The 18,650-nt window shown below is 60.0% G+C and overlaps 1 protein-coding gene across 1 annotated transcript in view; it reads left to right on the forward strand.

Moving 5' to 3' along the window:
* The window catches only part of SLC7A1 (solute carrier family 7 member 1), a 26,958-nt gene that overhangs the window by 1,140 nt on the left and 7,168 nt on the right, over window positions 1-18,650 (forward strand). Inside the window, exons 2-7 of the mRNA XM_025047062.1 lie at window positions 7,410-7,792; window positions 8,440-8,598; window positions 10,148-10,322; window positions 15,280-15,398; window positions 15,956-16,178; window positions 16,926-17,065. Of these exons, the coding sequence (XP_024902830.1) occupies window positions 7,423-7,792; window positions 8,440-8,598; window positions 10,148-10,322; window positions 15,280-15,398; window positions 15,956-16,178; window positions 16,926-17,065 (1,186 nt within the window). The 5' untranslated portion in view covers window positions 7,410-7,422. The remainder of the gene's footprint in view (window positions 1-7,409; window positions 7,793-8,439; window positions 8,599-10,147; window positions 10,323-15,279; window positions 15,399-15,955; window positions 16,179-16,925; window positions 17,066-18,650) is intronic.

An 18,650-nucleotide genomic window follows, 5' to 3' on the forward strand; every position in this document is an offset into this window, starting at 1 on the left:
CGGGTACGGCTCTGAGTGAGTCCTCCTACAGGTGGCCGCAGCCTGCGGGCGTCAGAGACGAAGGCGCAGAATTGCCAGGTGCCCTGTGCCGGAGGCGGCGGTAACCTTAGGGCCTCACGCATTCTCCTCCTGCTCCTCCCGGCCGGTGACCTAGGGAAGGGGCTTAGGTTCGAGCGCGTCCCTTCTGCATCCTCCCTCCCCTTGGAACCGCTTTGGAACCAATTCTCTTACTCAGCAGCGGGCCTGGCGGGGTCGGGTGTCCGCACCCAGGTGAAAAGCCGAAATCCGACTGTCCCATTTCTCGGGGAGGACAGAGCCGGGATGGAGCGTGTGGGGAGTGGAGTCCTCAGCGGTCCGGGGTCCTTGGGTGCAGGTCCTGCACCATGTCTGAATCGGGGGCCCCACAGCCTGCTGGACACCAGGACGGCTTCCTTCCCAGAGGGCGATGAGCTACAGGCCAGGTGCCCCGGCGGTGACAGAGACAGTGCGTCTCCCGGAGGCCTCACGGTGTCAGCCACGCCTGTCCGTGCTCTCTGGTGGGGGGCCCTGTCTCCCCCAGCCGAGAAGGTGGGGGGCCCCCTCTGCTCCCTGCTGTTTCTGAGCACTTGGGGGGTGGTAGGGGCGGGGGGAACGGTAAGTATTGGTCGACCGGATGGACGGTGGCTTGTGTCTTCATGTTTGGCTGGTGAGCATCTTGAGAGCGGGGAGAGGCACCGGCCAGATTCACCACTGCCCAGAATGAAGTAGTAGCTGTTTAATACTCCCACAAGGAGGAGCCTAGTCTCCCATCATCCAGCCTCGACCGGGAAAAGCTAGTTTCAGGTGAAGTCGGGGTCGACTCGCCATGAAGCCGAGAAGGTCAAAGAAAGGTCGGGCTCTGGCTTCAGCTCCTCGAAGGTCGTTTTCCACGCTGACCCGTGATTTTGACTCTGTTCAAGCATCGCAGCCCTCCAGGACCCCTTCTTCCCGCCAGTGTGGATGCGCTCACGGCCCAACGTGCGGGCGCCGTGTGGCTCCAGGGGTGCGTGGCGGGCCACCCTGCTGCTTGTGAGCCACCCAAGAACCCAGCTGTGGCTTTGCATTGTCCATGCAGGAAAACGTGGCCTGAGTCTCAAGTGATCGCTTCGTCGGTGACCCGGGAGGAGGGCCATCTTCACGGCGGGTTTTCTGTGGCCGTGGGGCACGGTGCAGAGCATTCTGGGGGCATACGCTGAAATGTCTATTTTCGGCCTTTAAGAATTTCTTAAAAGCAGCAGACATCTCTGCCACGCCTCCTCATTCTTGGAGGTGGCCTGTCGCAAAGCAGTGACCGGAGGAGGGGGCACTTTAGTCGCCAGCCTGGGTACCAAATGCGGCTGGGTTCAGGCAGCACTCTGGGGTGACAGTCTGCGGTTAGGCACTGTGCTCAGCAGAGCAGGGGGCACTGCCTGTGACATATGGTGCATGTGTGTCCACGTGCCACGCCGACGAGCTGCTTCAGGCCGAACACCACCAATGGAAGTAGCGACACTTGTCCGCCATTCTGGGCCACCTCGGCCGCCTCTCACCTCAGCCCACCCCCGGCGTAGTCTCCTCCTGGCCTTGGTCATTCTAGCATCCGCAGGCCCTGGTGTCATCAGCCATTTGATTCTGATGCCTCCAAGTCGTTTCAGACCAATCGGACCCCGTCTCCTCCAACAAAGAACATCTGCGGCCGCCGACCAGGACGTTTCCTCCAAGTCTGTGACACGGAAGGAAAGCCACCCTGTGGAAGCATGGCGAGGGGGTGCCCGGAGCCGTGGCCTTGGTTTCGGGTTTCAGATGCTTTTCTTCGGGGTGAGCGTCTGAAAGTTGGCCACCCGTGAAGTACAGTTGCAAACGGGACAGCGAGTCCTATCATAAAACGTGGCATTTCCTGCTCAGGTCGTCTGTGCACGGCAGGCACCGCCGAGATAATCTCCATGGTAACGGGCGTGTGCACCGCGTGTCCCCAGAGCTCTTTGAGGAAAAAAGCAGAGACGGAGCAGGTGGCAGGGGAATAGGAGAGGCAGGAGCGTTTGCTCGTGCGGAACGGTGCTTTGAGCGGCTGGACCTCCGTGCTCAGAGTGAGCGTGTTGACGTGTCACGAAGAACAGGAGGCTGAGCCACGAGCACCTGGCAGGCCTGGTGCCGCTTCCGCCCGCTGTCCGCCGTCCGCGGCGAGACCGGGGACCCTCGTCGTCGTGGTGACGGTGCCCTTCCTTTGCTTAAAATATTTACGCCTGAGTAAAGTGTAAATTCCTCAGCCGGCCATTCGAGACCCTCCTGCTCCGCTCCACACACCTGCACCGCAGCCTCACCTGCCGCTGCCTGACGCTGACGCTGACGCTGTCACTGAGGGCTCAGCCGGCCCGCCCTTTATCCCCAGGTTAGGGTGTAACGTGCCCTAAGGTGAGAGGTCACTGGAACTCGGCTGTCTTTTCTGATCTCAGCCTCTCTCCCCAGTGGCACAGATTTAGGCCCGGAAAAGCCTGGGGACGCGATTCCCCAGTTTTTGCCCGTTGAAATCTTTACTCTCGGTCGTTTTTCTAGGTAAAAGTGACGAGACGTTGCCCGCTGCGCGTGGTCCCGCCTCACCCTACGTGAGAGATTCGCCAGCGCAGCCGTGGGGGTCTCGGCGGGGTGCAGGCTCCTGCCGGCCCTGGGGAGGGGGCCCTTTCTTCACTCTCACGCTCGGAAGCTTCCAGGCGTGCGCTGAGGGGGAGAGAAGGCAGAACGGACCCCACGGCCCCCGTTCGTCGCCCGCGTCTGCCAGGCAGGCCCCGGGGTGACCTGGCCATAGACTCTCTCGCCTTCCTTTTTTCGCCTCTTTCCTGTCTCGTTAAAAGAGATTTTTTCCCTTTAATTCAGGAGCAGCATGTGCTCGTAGAAAAATCGTCAAACTGCTGGAAATGGAAAACGCCCGTAGTCTGTTCGGAGGCAGCGTCTCGTTGGCCTTCCGGCCGTTCTTGACCTCCGCTTCTGTTCACAGGGCTGTCGGGTTTGCGGGGCGCCCTGTGAGCCGCTTCTGCCCTCCCCCCGCCCCACCCCACGTCAGAGGCGCAGTCGCTGCAGCTGGACACTCAGTCCATCTGCTGGCCAGCTCTCCCCTCCACCCCGCTTCCCGTAGCCTCTGTTCTTCGTGTGCTTTCCAGAGCTCTCTGCCGGAGCCCTGCTGGGTTCCTGCCGCCCCAATTACAGTCGGCCCTCCGTACTCCCCACCCCGGGTCTCGCACTGGTTGATTCGACCAACTGGGGATCAAAAGTACTGTAGAAAAACCCGGTGACTCTGTGACTGCCGTGCACCGTGTAGTTAGGCCCGAGGTGGTCGCATCTGTGCTGAGCACGCACAGACTTCTCGTCACCCGTCCCTAAACAGTACAGCGTCACAGGTGTTTGCATAGAGGCATCACAGTGACCCAGAGGTGATCCCCACTGTATGGGAGGATGTGATGCACACAACTCCCACAGCACTTCGTGGAGGAGGCTTGAGCACCTGCAGACTCGGGGTACCCCTGGGGGGTCCGGGAACCAGCCCCCTCGGGAGGTCAACCACATGTACTTGCCCACAGTCCCAAGTGGAGCTCGCGGAGACTCCAGGCCCGTGGACCTCGGCTAGTGGGCTCCGCCGTGCATACACCTTGACTTGATTTTTACAGGGGTGTCAGCCTTCAGGAAGAGTTTGTCACTGAACCCCCGTCAGTCTTTTATTTGTAGCATTACAGACAGGGTGACAGAGTGAGACTCGTCAGGCTACCGGGAGAAAGCGCTTGGTCAGAGTTGAGTCGGTTTGGCACCTGGTTTGGGTTAACGCCTTGGGAACGAGACGACCTAGGCTCAGGTCCTGGCCCCACTACTTACGAGTTAGGCGACTGCGGGCCGACTAGCTGAGGAGCACTTAACAGTTTGTTGAGCTGAGCAGTAATGCGGTGCGCCGAGGTCCAGCCGTCACGTAGGACCACGTGCCGGCCCGTGCCAGCGAGAAGCCACGCGACCTGTAGACCTCAGTGTCTTTGTGACCAAGGCTCCTGGCTAGATGCAAAGGCACGCCCAGGCTTTATGCCTCCGTCCTTGCTGGACGAAATGACCATTTTTCCCGCGAGAGCAGTAGCCTTTGAGATGGACAGGGACAGGCCCCTGGCTAGATGCAAAGGCACGCCCAGGCTCTATGCCTCCGTCCTCGCTGGACAAAATGACCATTTTTCCCCGCGAGAGCAGTAGCCTTTGAGATGGACAGGGACACCTTCTCCTGGGGCCACACTCCTCCCAGGGGCTCTGCCCTCACGGTCTGCCTCCTGGGGCTGAGGCTGCGATGGTGCGTTTCCTTCAGCCCTGGCTGGGTCCAGCGCAGGTGGGACATGCGTGAATGTTGGTGGAATTTCGCGATATCCTCGACATGTCCCTTGCTGCTCGGGGTCAGAGGGATATAGACCCTGGGGAGTGGGGGGCTTTGACAGAGCCCAGGGTCCTGAGTCACATTTCCCCAGGGGCCGACCGGAGCCTGCTGCCCAGTGACGACAGTGGGTGTGAGCCGGCCCCTGTCCCGACCCCAAACTCGACCGTTGCTCTGCGCCTCCGGCCCCCGGGCTGTTGGCTCCGCGCCCCAGGTTCCGTCCGCAGTGCCACGACCCCCTCGTGGGTCTGTGCATTTCGCCACTGGCGTCTCCCAGCCCCTCCTGCCTCTGATGTTTCTTGTTCGTTTAAGCCGTTGCACCTGGGCCTCCTCACATCTGGGGGAAGTGGAGATCCGGCTGTGAGGACACTTCCTGCAGCTCAGGCTTTGTCCTTGCCCCCAGCCCACCCCCGCTCCCACAACGGCCAGTGTCCTAGGATGCTCTTCCTTTGGGCGCCTCCGACCGCCTGGTTGCAGATCACTCCGTCGGGGTCATTCCGCTTCCTTCCTTGTTGAAGTCACGGGTGCTCTTGAGCCCTCCAGGTGCCTGGGGACAGCTGCCTACACGCCCACCCTGTGGCTGGCCAGCTGCTCGTGCTGGTGGGAGCTGCCCACCCACTCGATCCTGTGAGGCTAGTGCCTGAGCGAGACCTGCTTTCGTTGGCCTGGAGCGGCGTCGAGCACACTGCACATTGGTCGGAATGACAGATCTTAACCCTGGGTGGCGCCCAGCAGCGGCCTGGGCCATCCCGACGACTGCCGCTCACTCACACGAAAAGCCAGAGCTTGGCCTGGTCGAGCGTCAGCGTTAATGTTTTGTTCACGGGGGCGGGGGGCGGCATTTATGGACGTAGTGTACATAACAGCCTGCGTCAGACCCTTCCACCCCCACCCCCCCTCGCTCCAGCCGCCGAGCTGGATATTTTCAGTGATGGAACTGTCATTAGACCTGACAGTGGAGACAGGGGTGCCACTTACACCCACGCGCCTCACCAGAAATCCTCAAAACAGCGTGGAAAAGCCTTCGTCTCTAAAATCCTGATGCCGGTCGTCTGTACTCCTGGTACGTACTGGTAACTGGAAAAACACGTGGACTTTGAAATTCCCGCCTACTCAGAAGCTACCCTCCCACCACAGCGTGTCGAATCGTTATTTTACAGAGTTTTCTGCGCACCCCCCGAGTGGCTGCCTCTGCCAAGGGGTGTGCTTTGTTGGAATGTTGCGTCTTCTCTGTTAACTCGTCATCCGAGCAGCTGGCATTGGTGACGTGGTTGTGATTTGCAACCTGACTGGAGGAAATCCAGGAAGAGGCGAGTGGGGGGGGGCAGTGCCGGGTGAGGGGTTCCCCCAGAAGCTGCTCCTGGCCCGAGAGCCCCCAGGTGCGGTGCTGCAGGCCAACGGGGGTGCCATAGGCCCCTTGTTGTCCCGTCGTCCGCGGCCCTTGTCCTGCGTCTGCTTTTCCGGCCCCACGAGGACACCGTCTGTGCTCACTCCCTCCCGCTTCCTCCCCATCGTGTGACACCGTGAGGTCACCTCCTTCCCGCTGCGAGGCCGGAGCCCGGGCTGGGTAGGCAGAGCTCCGTGGCCTCATGTGACACTTGGCCTGCACCCAGGCGGCGGGCGGGCGCGGCTCTGGTGGACCCGCACTCTCCACCTAGGCTGTTTCATTTCCCGGGGCCTCTGTGCTGCCAGTTAGGTCAAAGGTCGGCCGATGATCAAGGCGAACGGTCAGGGCGGTTTTCTGTGCCTTGGCAGCCAGAACTCACGGTGATAGCTTCTCTGTCTGCATGTAATAAAACACAGTTTTTAAATAAACTCTGTTTGGGGACGGTTTTAGGTTTACAGAAACGCGTGAGCACAGGGCCAGGGGTTCCCACAGACCCCACGCCCGGTGTGCCCTGTGTCCGCCCTGCGTGGGTGACGGCCGGTGACCCGGTGTCGATGCGGGTTGGGCCAGGCTGCGTTCGATTTCCTCGGTTTTCCCCTCACGGCGTTTTCCTGTCCCAGTCCCACCCGGGATCCCACGTGACATTTCGCCGCCTCGGGCTTCTCGCCCGTGACCGTTTCCTGGACCGTCCCGGTTTCCGACGACTGGCCGTTGGAGGAGCGTTGGTCAGGGGTTCTGCAGACTGCCCCTCCTCTGTGATCCGGCTGCTGTTTTTCTCATGATGAGCCTGGCGGCGCTGTGGGTTTGGGGCGGGGGATCACAGAGGTGAAGTGTCCTCGTCACATCGTGCAGTGGCCACACCTGTCACCGTTGAGACTGACCGTGAGGTTCTCCAATGCGAAGTGACTCTTTCCTCCCTTCCCACTCTGTCCTCTCTGGGAGGCCGTCCCTGTGGGCGGCCTTTGGCCCCAAGAAGGTGGGTGCTGCCCCTCCTGGCCAGGCGCCCCGTGTGAGGCATGGGCGATGTAGCCGCGCTTCCTCGTGCCCAGCAGCGTGTCACGTACACAGTGGGCCAGCGCGTTGGTCCAGAAAAAAGGACTCCGTGGACTAGTAACAGTTACAGAAAGCCCGAACTTGTGATAATTCAACATTTTTCTGCTCTGGGCCTAAGTCTGGGTTAATCTAAAAGCAGAAACAGCTCAGTCCTTGCCCCAGAGGATCCCAGGAAGGCCTGTGAAGCCGTCGTTGCTGCCCGCGGCCTCCGAGTCTGACCGCTGGTCTGCCCCGGCGGGCCGCGTGGTCCCCGCGGGTAGGAACTGTCACTGACGTGCGTTGCCCGTGCTGTGCCGTCTTCGCTCGTCCTGGGTGTCAGTCAGGAGCAGAAAGTGTGGACGCCCACAGGCCTCAGCACAGCAGCCGGGGTGCCGGCCCTCACGACTCCTGTGCGCGCCGGTCAAGCCCCAGACTGGGGCGGCCCGAGGCGGACATCAGAATGCGGGAATCTGAGACTCAGACGTGCTGGCAGCAAGTGACCGTGAAGGGCCCCGTCGCCGTTGGTGTCGTGGGTGAGGGGGTCCCAGGCTGAGGCGCGTCCACGTGAATCACCCCGTTCTTTTTCCTCTTCTCCGGCAGGTGCGACCGCAGAATGGGGTGCAAGGTGCTGCTCGGCCTCGGCCAGCAGATGCTGAGGCGCAAGGTCGTGGACTGCAGCCGGGAGGACAGCCGGCTGTCCCGCTGCCTGAACACCTTGGACCTGGTGGCGCTGGGCGTGGGCAGCACGCTGGGGGCCGGCGTGTACGTCCTGGCCGGGGCCGTGGCCCGTGACAATGCGGGTCCTGCCATCGTCATATCCTTCCTGATCGCCGCACTGGCCTCGGTGCTGGCCGGCCTCTGCTACGGCGAGTTCGGCGCGCGCGTGCCCAAGACCGGCTCGGCCTACCTCTACAGCTACGTCACCGTCGGCGAGCTCTGGGCCTTCGTCACGGGCTGGAACCTAATCCTCTCCTACATCATCGGTGCGCCCCCCTCTTCTGCTGTTCCCGCCGCCCAGCCCCAGGCGGGCGCCCCGCCTTGCTCCCCAGATAGACACAGTCTCTCTGCCCGCCTGGCGCTCCCTCCTCCCCCCACTGTCCCTCCTCCCTGTTCCTCTCAGGAAAGGCAGGGGCCGCCTGGGGGCACCGCTGCCCTGTCTGTGCCCTTGACCTCAGTGGGGACAAGCCAGGCCCCCGGGGGTCATTTCTGTTGACACGAGAGACTGTAGGGTCAGTGGAATGTTTCTAATCAGTTAAAAGGGATTTTGTCTCGTTTAGTTAATACTTATTTTTGATCACGGGAGTGAATTCATCACACACACGAAAAAATGAGGGCAATAAAGAAATAGGTAGACTGAAAAAAGCCGTGCGCGCGCCCCTCAGGTCCTAAGGGTGACATCGTTTTGACAACTTCGTTACTCAGTCGTGTGCGTGCGTGTGCGTCCTGGATTCTAGGGGCAATGCACGTTTCTCCGGCCCCGAGAGCCTTGTCACTTCCCACACTGATCGACCCCCCCCGAGCTGCGGGGTCCGCGACCCCCCACGCCACCCCCCAGATGCCGCGCGTCCAGCTTGGCGACGCACACTCTGCTCATCGTGTCCTCTTTCCTCGGGTGTCTGTTTCGTGACAGGCACTTCAAGTGTGGCGAGGGCCTGGAGTGCCACCTTCGACGAGCTGATCGGCAAACCCATCGGGGAGTTCTCACGGACGCACATGACGCTGAACGCCCCGGGAGTGCTGGCTGAAACCCCGGACATCTTCGCCGTGATCATCATCCTCATCTTGACGGGTGAGGCCGCGCCGCAGTCGAGATGTGGGACGGGCTCCCGGCCGGCTGGTCCTTCCTTTTCTCTCCGCCCCTCCCCCCGCTTTCTCATCGATTCTTCTGGTTACTGGGGACACATTTTTTGCCTTAGTGGCTTCCGGCAGAAAGTCGGCCAAGTCGGCCTAGTTATAGCTGCCGAGTTGTGTGTCATTCAGTTCACAGAGAACCTCAGGTCTTCACGTGACTGTGGAGTAAAGATTTGTTAGGACCGCAGGCTTTTTGTGTGAATGACCCAGCAAAACAAACCCCTTGCATCCGAGGATGACCATTTGGAAGGGACAGTTGGCGGTCATCAGCCAGGGACACGGGGAGGGATGCGGTCTGGCTGCAGCACTAACACGTGTCTTGGGTGCCAGAGAAGCCTGGGATGCTTTGACACCTGCCGGCCGCCAAAACGCCCTTGAGTCGATACGTTCCACGACAAAGTTGCGGCTACAGAAGTTTGAAATTTCAGATATTGCTTGCACACAGTCGGTGGCACCTTCCTCTCGTGGTACTCATCCGGTGTCTCAGCCACGAGGGCGGGAGTTTTGTTCACAAACGTGAAGCCGAAACGGAGATAAATGCTTCTTCGATGTTAGAAAACTTGCCTGGGTTTTAAAAACAACACGCCTTGTTTACCCACCACGTGACCGAAGTCATTTCGCACGGGCCGGTCTCGGCGGTATTTCCGGTCCAGTCGGCCGGACCGCGAACGGAGTCTGCACGGCTGAGACCTTCCTGAGCATGAGGGGTGGGGGGTGTGGGGCACGGCACAGCGGGGCGCACTCGCTCCCCTCTCTGCCGTCTGCGATTCAGGGTTTGGTCTGTCATGTGGAGAAATGTGATCTCAGGGCAGGGCAGTGACCTCAAGCCGCAAACGGTGGCCACGTGTTCCCCGGGCACCCTTTCGTGCCCAGTTGGGAGTTTGCCACAGAAGTCCCCGGATGCCATACTCTCCCCAAGGTGGCCCCTTGGTGATTTTTTTTTTAAATGTGCGCTTGCCATCTAGGACTAGTCTAGCTCAGAGCTTCTGAGTCCAAGGTGACACCCGTGCGTGGTGATGGTCCCACAACCACAGACAGTTTTCACGGCCGCTGGTGCTAACATCCCTGAGTCAGACTCACTTCTTCATCTGAAAAACTCATTTGACCAAGAAACTGAGCAAAATGTCTCCTGCTCGGAAAATGTAGATTTGTGGGTTTTGGTGATGATTTCGGGGTGGGGGAGGAGAGGGGTACTCACTTCATCCCCCCCCGGGGGGCGGGGACTTGCCCTGCACTGGGCTGTGGGCTGAGGTGTCCCCACCTCTGCAGACCCCCGGTGCCCCTGGGTGGCGTCCTCGGTGGCATTAAACACCCCAGGACCACGGTTGCTCCGACCCCCGCCTCTAGGACGGTGGTGAACTCGGCCCCAGCCCAGAGGCTCGTGGGAGTCTGGCGGTTCGGCGCCACCTGGGTTCTTCCCCGGCCCCTGGAGGACCCGCGTGGTGCGGGGTTGACACTCACAGTGTCCTGCTTTTGCGTGTTTTCAGGACTTCTCACCCTGGGCGTGAAAGAGTCCGCCATGGTCAACAAAATATTCACTTGCGTCAACGTTTTGGTCCTGGGCTTCGTCGTGGTGTCGGGATTCGTGAAAGGCTCGGCCAAAAACTGGCAGCTGACGGAGCAGGATTTCCAGAACGCGTCCGATCACCTCTGCTCCAACAAGTGAGTCTGCGCTGTCCTCGGCACCTGGCGGTCGGTGCGTTTGGGGGAGGCGACTGGCTGGACCCTTAGGAGTCCTTTTAAAAACGTGATTTGGATTTGAGTGTTTGGTTAACTTTTTTTTTTTTGCAGGGAAGTGGCTGGTTTGAAATGTGTGTTAAGTTCTGTTTCCTTTCACCAGACAGAACCTTGTATAGCAAAGGAAGCTGTTGAGGAAAACTGAACCTTCGTTCTGATTCCAAAACTGTGTGCAGTTGAGGGTCGTTGTCAGACTCGCTCTAATCCCTCTGTTCTCCGATTCCGTTGCGCGGCCAGCCTCGGGGTTTTGTGTTCGGAAGGGACTTCCTCCGCCATCCCACAGTGACGGCACTTTCTTTGAAATGCCTTCCTATTTAATAACTTAGAAGGAAAAAGAAACATGTGAAACTTCCATCAAAGGTTTTCGGGGTTACTGAAGTGCTGAGGTGTGGTTTTCACAATCTCATATGCCCACACTGGAATTGGGCTGCGTCGGCCCTGGAAAGCAGTGGCCCTTGTCCCTCCGACGTGCCTGGCTCAGGACACCCAGGGTTAGAGGCAGGTGATGGGCTGGCTCTCGACCCTGGGCCTTTTCAGGCCTCTCTGTGAACCCTGACCAGCAAACTCATGTTATCTAGGACACAAAAGCCAAGCAATTATAATATGTCTTTTTGATCTTTTTTGTCAGATTTTCAGGTGAATCTTAGGGCCCTACGATGGAGAAAGGGGAACTCGACTTTGCCTACGATTCTGTTTCAATTACAGCTGAAAGTTAAACTGCTCAGTACAGAGACTTCTAAATTTCAGTGGCTTCAAAATGAGGTCTCGGCTCCCGAAATGAGCAGTCTGGGCGGCCGGCCAGCAGTGGCCGTACGCAGGCTTCAGGGACCCAGATTGTCCATGTGGTGTTCTGTCACCCCCGAGGGTCGTCCTCGTCTGCCTGGTCGGAGCTGGGCTGTGGGCAGACGGATCCACCTGTCCCAGAGAGTGGAGCAGGGCGCGCCCAGTGCTCCTAAGGGACAGATCAGAAAGACCCATGTCCCTTCTGCCCTGTCCCCTCGGCCAGAATCCAGCAGGTGTCTAGCTGCAAGGGAGGCTGGGCAGTGAGAGCCCACACTGCGGGTCAGCTGGCCACACACCGACTTGGTCGCCGGTCATGGGCCAGGTGCCCAGTGGTCTGGTCAGTGGGCAGGCATTGATGCGTGATGAGTTCATGACGAGAACGCAAACCGGAAGCTATTGAATAAAATGCACGAAGCTTCATTATTATTATGTGGTTAACAGTTCAGATAAAAAGCCTACTGTGTGAGGACTGCGTTACAGAGAAACGAGGACATTTAATGTATCCTTCCTGAGCATTCCCAAGTCGTGTTTATGCCAAAGGGACGGGTGCCCATTCGTTCAGGGTGGAGAAAAGCCAGCTCGGATTATGCTTCGAAGGAAGAGCCGGCCCTGAGCTCTGGGGGCCTGTCTTATAGGTCAGGAATCACAGGTCGTCAGCCGTGAGGTGGTTTTATCATTTTGTGAAGAGATTCTTTATCGCGGCCGATGGTCTCTACTCTCGTCGGCCACCGTCACACTGTTGTCCTAGCGGTGACGATCCGTACTGTCCTCCTGGGCAAAATGGCATTTGCTGCCTGGCCCCTCGGTCCCGGCGGGGGTCAGGCCTCCTTCAGTTACACCTGCTCCCAGCCCTGGGGACACGCTGCTAAGGGCGGAGGGTCAGCCACTTGGAGGGGGGGTAATGGTGGGGACGGGGCACAGCCTGCGCTTTAATTTCACTGAGACCTGTGAGGGTCTCCCTTTTTTAAGTCAGCCGCAGACTGGTGTGTTTTGACGGAGCCACACAATCTCACCTGACACAGAAGCGTCTCCCCTCCCCTGCTCCAGCGCCCGCTGCAGTGAGCATGGCGACCGCTGGGTGGCCCCGTCCCTCGTGTTGGATGCTTGTGTAAACATGTCCAGGGATGCGGGTGCTTGTAGGTTTGTTTCCAAACCCTGGGTCACTGCGTTTGGTAGTAGACCCTTCACGTAGTGCGTCACGACGCCCTTGCAGATCGCTCCGTGCCCACGTGACTAGCCCTTAGTCGTCTCCCCGTTTCAGAAATGCAGGCTGCAGCTTTTTAAATTTTTTTTACTACTTCAAACAATTTCGCAGTAAACCTTCTTGCACGTTCAAAAAAGAAGCTTATGTCGGGGTGTGAGGTTGCGGCTACGAGGTTGGTGTCCGGGGACGACCCCACCTGCCACCTCGGTGGCTCCCTGATCGTTCCGCAGCCCAGGCTTTAGGGGTGTTTCTCGGTGTGGGACGCCTTTCCCCCACTTCCCTTACCGATGATTCTCAGCGCCGACTTCTGAGCAGCTGGGGGGTGGCCTGCGGAGGGCCGGTCACCCAGACTGCAGGGGATGGGGCCCTGGCCCAAGGTCTGGGTTTAGGCTGCTGTGTTGAGGTGACGTCTGCCACATGGTGGCTGCGGTGGTCCCTCTGGGCCTGCACCCCGTTCTTCATGCGTGTGTTGCCACATGATAAGTGGGACCACCACATGCAGATAACAGAATATCGATTATATTTAGAAAGGCTTTAAAAAATAGTTCTAAAGGGTTCGGTTTGAGGCTCCACAGAACAGGCTCTGAGTTTCTTTCAGTCCTCTGCCCCTGGGACCGCGAACAGCCAGTCTTTCTGAAAAGTTAAATTGTTTTAGACGGCGGTATATTCACGTGCGTGCGTATGTTACAACGTTATAAAGTGTCACACGGGGAAACTTCGTTTCCGTTCCAGGCTTTATCTGTCTCATTCTGCCGCCCACCCCCATGTCTGTGCGTATCACACGTTTACGTTTATGATGCGTGTTCCGTACGTTATATACGTTTTTGCCCTTTGCACCTACAAAGCTCAGCGTCCGTGGCCTCTCTGCACCTGTGTCTCTCCCTGGCTGGCGTATTTGGTCCTCCGCGTCGGGGCCCCGCGTGTCTTTGTAGTTGGTGTTGTCCCAGCGCCGAGTCCTGCTTGTGCCACGCGTGCTGGTGGCCAGTGGGGACCGGCTGGAGGTGCAGGTGGCGTCCCGAGGTTCACGCGCGGGCGTGCCCTGACCGGCCGTTCGCGTCCCTTCTGCTCCGAGGGTCTCCGATGGCCGCCCTCGCCCCCCCGTCCTGAGGAAGACGCCTGTGCTTTGCGTCCGCGTCTCTCTGCTGGTCACCCACAGCTCCTGTTCTCTGTCTCCAGGCCTCAGCTGTCTGTGTGACCGAGGCCCTGGTCCTCACCTTGAGTCCCACCCCGCACTTGGCTCTTCCCTTGAAGTGGAACTCGCAGGACCTTCTGGATGCCTCCGCCTCCCGGTTGCTCAGAGCAGGCCCACCGATCCTGACGTTCACATCGACTTGTTTGTGGCCGTTCCGTGGCCCTCAGCGTTGGGCGGGTGGGCGTCTGGCGGCCTTTCTGTCTCAGCGATAGGCGACCTGGGCCCACCCGAGGGACGTGGCACAGGCCTTCTCGTGCCCTTCAGTTCTGTGCAGGAGTCGGGGGTCTGCGGGAGGCGGCCCCCACCCCGGATTCTGCTCTACTCTGCTACCCCGCCCTGCCTCCCCACCTGCTGAGCTCCTGGGCTGTCGGCCGTGTTGTTTTAAGCTCCGACCCTTTTCTAAGGGAGGTCAGCTTGCCGGGTGTTACACATTCCTGTGGTCACGGACCCCGTGGTGCCCGGGGAGGCGGTTTAGGCAGCGCCTGCTGACTCCCCAGTCTGACTTAAAGACAAGGAACTTCTGTTTGAGTCTGGCGACAGTTTTTCTCACATCTGTCACGCATGCATTTCTTGGGGTGCTCTTCACGTGGCTTCCAAAGCATAGTGCATTCCTCACTGCCAGCGGCTCTGTGGAAGCTTCTGGAACTGAGAAATACGATGATCACCAAGGAATCAATGAAGGCTTAATTCCCATTAGAAAATAGTCGAGTCCAAATTGTCTGTCTGTGTTCTTGGCCAGTCGGTAAATCCCACTGAAAGCAGATTTTCTGAAGCAAGTCACTAGCCCAGCCTCAGCGCCTCACTGTTTGTAGGGCTGGCACATTCTGTCTCCTGCCTCATCTCGCATCAGGAGGTGACATGGTCTGGGGCAGCGGTCGGCCAGTCGAGGGGAGATGAGACTGTCCTAACCGTCCTCTGGGGCTCTGTGTTAAGTGGCAGAAAAGCCTGCAGCCCTGCGGCCAGCAGGGGAGGGGCTGAGACTGCTCTCTTGGGCCTGATAGCTGCAGGGGGCCGGGTTGTATGAGGCTTTGGGGCACTTTGTGACAGGCAGGGCCCGGGGTAGCCTGGCACCAGAGATGGCCACCCAGATGGGGCCTTGGTGGGGCTGGTCATGGTGTTTAGAGCCACAGGTTTCGACCAGTTGAGACTATTTTCGGGGGCTTCGGGGTTCACCAGATGTGCCTGACTTTGTGTCCACTGCTTCAGCAAACAGCGTGGTGCCTGCCAGGAGCCTGGCTGTGCCGGGTGACAGCCCAGGAGCCGGCCCACGCCGGGAGCATCCGGCCGCCGCCCGCACACGTGGGGCTTAGGGCGCTTCGCTGACGGACAGTTCCCCTTTCAGCATTTCCAGAAACGCTCGTTGCAGGCAAGAGTTACCAGGAAACATGAGCGAGCTGCATCTCGTTCCTAGGGAAGGTGCCGTGGCAGTCGGTCCCTCCCTCTCCTGCCGGACACCCTGTCCCCTCAGTCCCCGCAGCCCACTTCCCCACGTCGGAACTCGGAAGAGGTTCTGGAAAGGGTGCAGGAGGCCTGCATTCCAGAGCCCGAGTGCTGGGCCTGGTGACAGCTGCCAGGGGCCGCGTGCTGAGGGTCTGGAGTCCCCAGGCCCAGCAGCAGCCACGAGCCAGGAGCTGCATGCTGCGGGGCTCGTCCTCGGGACCAGGAGCCGGCGTCGTGACCGCCGCTTTGGCTCTCTGTTCTAGTGGCACGGAAGGGAAGCATGGCGTCGGCGGCTTCCTGCCCTTCGGGTTCTCCGGGGTCCTGTCCGGGGCAGCGACCTGCTTCTACGCGTTCGTGGGTTTCGACTGCATCGCCACCACAGGTAGGCCCGCCGCTGTCCGGCCCCGGCCCCGGCTCTGCCCGACGGGCTGGGTTGACGGCCCACCGGCCACTGCCTGTCTTTCTGCGGGCACATGCCGGCCACCCAGCTTCCACACGAGTGACGCAGATCTGTGGCTTCCCGCCAGCCCCACTGCCCCCCAGTGCCCGTGCCTGTCAGGAGACTGCACTGTGAATGTCACTAACCGTCGTGACGCTGGGCGGATCCTGACTGCCGCGCTGCAGCCTGTGCATTTGGGAGATGGGAGGCCATTGAAAACACTGTCGCCCTGGTGGGCGGGACGGTCCCGGCTGCTCTGGGTCTTCGGACCTCCCTGCCGGAGGGAGCAAGCCTCTCCCTCAGCCGGGCTGTGACATCAGGGCCTTCAGGCCTGCGTCACCGAGGGCCACCTGTGCTTCCAGGCCGGGAGGGCCGAGCACGATGGGAGTTGCCCGGGGGTGGCACGGGCTCGCTGGGCATGGGAAAGCCCCAGGCACCCTGCGGGTTTGTGGGGGGCCCTCGCTGCCTCGCCTTTCTGGGCTGAGTCCTGCCGCTCACAGGTGAGGAAGTCAAGAACCCCCAGAAGGCCATCCCCGTGGGCATCGTGGCCTCCCTCCTCATTTGCTTCGTCGCCTACTTCGGGGTGTCGGCCGCCCTGACTCTCATGATGCCGTACTTCTGCCTGGACAAGGACAGCCCCCTGCCGGACGCCTTCAAGCACGTGGGCTGGGGGAGCGCCAAGTACGCGGTGGCCGTCGGCTCCCTCTGCGCCCTTTCTGCCAGGTGAGCGTCCTGGGACTGTGGGGGGCGGGCGGTGCGGGGGCCCAGGTGAAGCCACGTGCAGGTTTGCTGTTGAAATGTCCCCTTCCCGGGAGCTGGAGCCGGCACCCCAGCCCGACTCCGTGCTGTCCCCCCTGTTGCCATTAGTCCCTGGAGAGCTGGTGGCGTCCCTGGCCCTTCGTCCTGACGAGCCCGAGGCCCCCGCTTTGACAGCACCTGCTCAGCAGGGCACTGGCTCGGTCCCCGACTCCGACCCCTGGGCCAGGCCACCTGTCCGAACTCTGCATTTTGGCTGTGTGACCTTGAAAAAGGGAGTGAGTGCCTTTCAGGGAGGCGCTTTGTCCCTAGCGCGTCCCACCAGCCGGGGTAAACGGCAAGTTCTCGTCAGGACTGGTTTGCCACGGAAACGTCGCCGCGAACGCCACGATGCTTTTATTTTCTGGTCGAGTCAGCGGGAGGTCATGGCGGGAATAAACAGGAAACGTCCCGTCCGGGGGAACGGTCACCGCAGCGCCCACTACAGCTCGCCGTTAGTCCCACGCGGCCCACGTTGCGTCCCACGCTTCTGCAGTCTGGGGTCGCTGGCTGCGACTGAGTCCTTAGCCACCGGCGTCACGTAGTGGGCGGGGCAGGGCGGTCCTCGGTGGGAATCCAGGGCGCTGCCCCTCGGAGGCAAGCGCCTCGTCACGTCGCCGTCCCTGGCCGGCCCGTCTCGCGAGTGACGTGCCTTTGCCGCTCCCTCCCGTCCAGCCTGTTGGGTTCCATGTTCCCCATGCCCCGCGTCATCTACGCCATGGCCGAAGACGGGCTGCTCTTTAAAGTCCTGGCCAGAATCAACGACAGGACCAAAACACCAGTGATCGCCACACTCACCTCGGGCATCATCGCTGGTAAGAGGAAGTGACGCCCCGCGCGAGTCACCGCCCTTCCCCTGGGACGTCTCCCGGATTGTGCTGCGGGCAGAGGCCAGGGTTCCGGAGGATGTGTTGGCGCGCTCAGGAGGTTTGCGTTCTGTTATCGCTGTCCTCTCGTTGGCCAGCCACACACGGTCCCCCGTTTCCTGCACACCCCTGAGCAGCCCTTGCTGAGATGACACCTTGTGTGTACGAGCCACGTGAGGCTTTGCGTTAGTGTGGAGAGTCAGTGTCCTTGTATCTTAGCTCATGAATTCTCTGGAAAACGGGTCCCCTGGGCTTAGCGTTGTGTAAAAGGTGCCACCTCTTCCCCACGTACCGAGGGTGAAGCCACGGGCCCTACTTTTGATGGGTGGACGCAGTGAGCCTAGGTGCCATTCCAGGGACCCCTGAGAAAGGACGGGCCCTGCAGCTCCTGTGCACACGGTCCGCACGCTGCCGGCTGTGCCCGTCACCTCCTTTAACGGCCGCATCTCGTGGCCCGAGAGGCAGCGCGGTCCCAGCCGTGCAGACGTGGATCGCTGGTGAAGCCACGCGCCCTACTTTTGATGGGTGGACGCAGTGAGCCTAGGTGCCATTCCAGGGACCCCTGAGAAAGGACGGGCCCTGCAGCTCCTGTGCACACGGTCCGCACGCTGCCGGCTGTGCCCGTCACCTCCTTTAACGGCCGCATCTCGTGGCCCGAGAGGCAGCGCGGTCCCAGCCGTGCAGACGTGGAGCCGAGGCAGGGAGAAGCAAGACGGGGTGCACAGCGAGCAGGAGGTGCCGGCTCCGAGCCTGGCCTGTGTCCACGCCAAGAGGCCAGCTCTTCCCGGGGTGTGCGTAGAGTTGTGGGCTCTGTGGTAAATCAGGACACGTGACAGCAGTCACAGTTTGTATCACAGGGACGTCTCAACTGGCCGTGGGTACGACATTCGACCATCTTAAACGAGGGAGTTGTTAGTAGTGGTACTTGTGCCCTTAGCAGAGTGTGCTTCGTTCTGTGGATTCGTGTTCTGTGTTGGAAGGGAGCTAGTGTGTGATTATTTACCAGTTTTTTTGTGTGTCTTTCTGCATCCTTGAGCGTGAACGAGGAGGTCGGGTTAAGGGACACACCGTATGTCAGACTACGGCCAATGTATTTAAGGGACTAAGGGACTGGAAGTGGCGAAGACTTTTTCAGTACGTGTAGGTCGTTTGATTGAAGGAGATGAAACCGTTATTGTTACAGTGACGATAGCACGTTAAGTCACCAAGCCAAGGATTTACCTTTTTTTTTTTTTTTGATTTGGCGGGGAGCGTGAATAGCGTTAGGTTTTCTAAACTGGCCGCACACGAATGAAGTGCACCCTGAGCTTCTCTGAGTAGGGACCAGCAGGCTGACGCTGCGGCAGGCGCAGCTGGCCACGTCTCGTCATCCCGAAGGCCCACTGTGCTTCGGTCCTGTTCCCTGTCCTGTTTGCACGTGTGTCAGCCGCAGCGACCTTTAGGGGCTTGAGAAGCGTTTGTGGAAAAGTGAGCGTTTGTGTTGATGCTTCAGTTTGCCTCTGTTCCGTGCGATTTGAAAACACCCCTGAGTAGC

This window comes from Pteropus alecto, unplaced genomic scaffold (genome assembly GCF_000325575.1).
Source record: "Pteropus alecto unplaced genomic scaffold, ASM32557v1 scaffold80, whole genome shotgun sequence".
Taxonomy (NCBI): domain Eukaryota; kingdom Metazoa; phylum Chordata; class Mammalia; order Chiroptera; family Pteropodidae; genus Pteropus; species Pteropus alecto.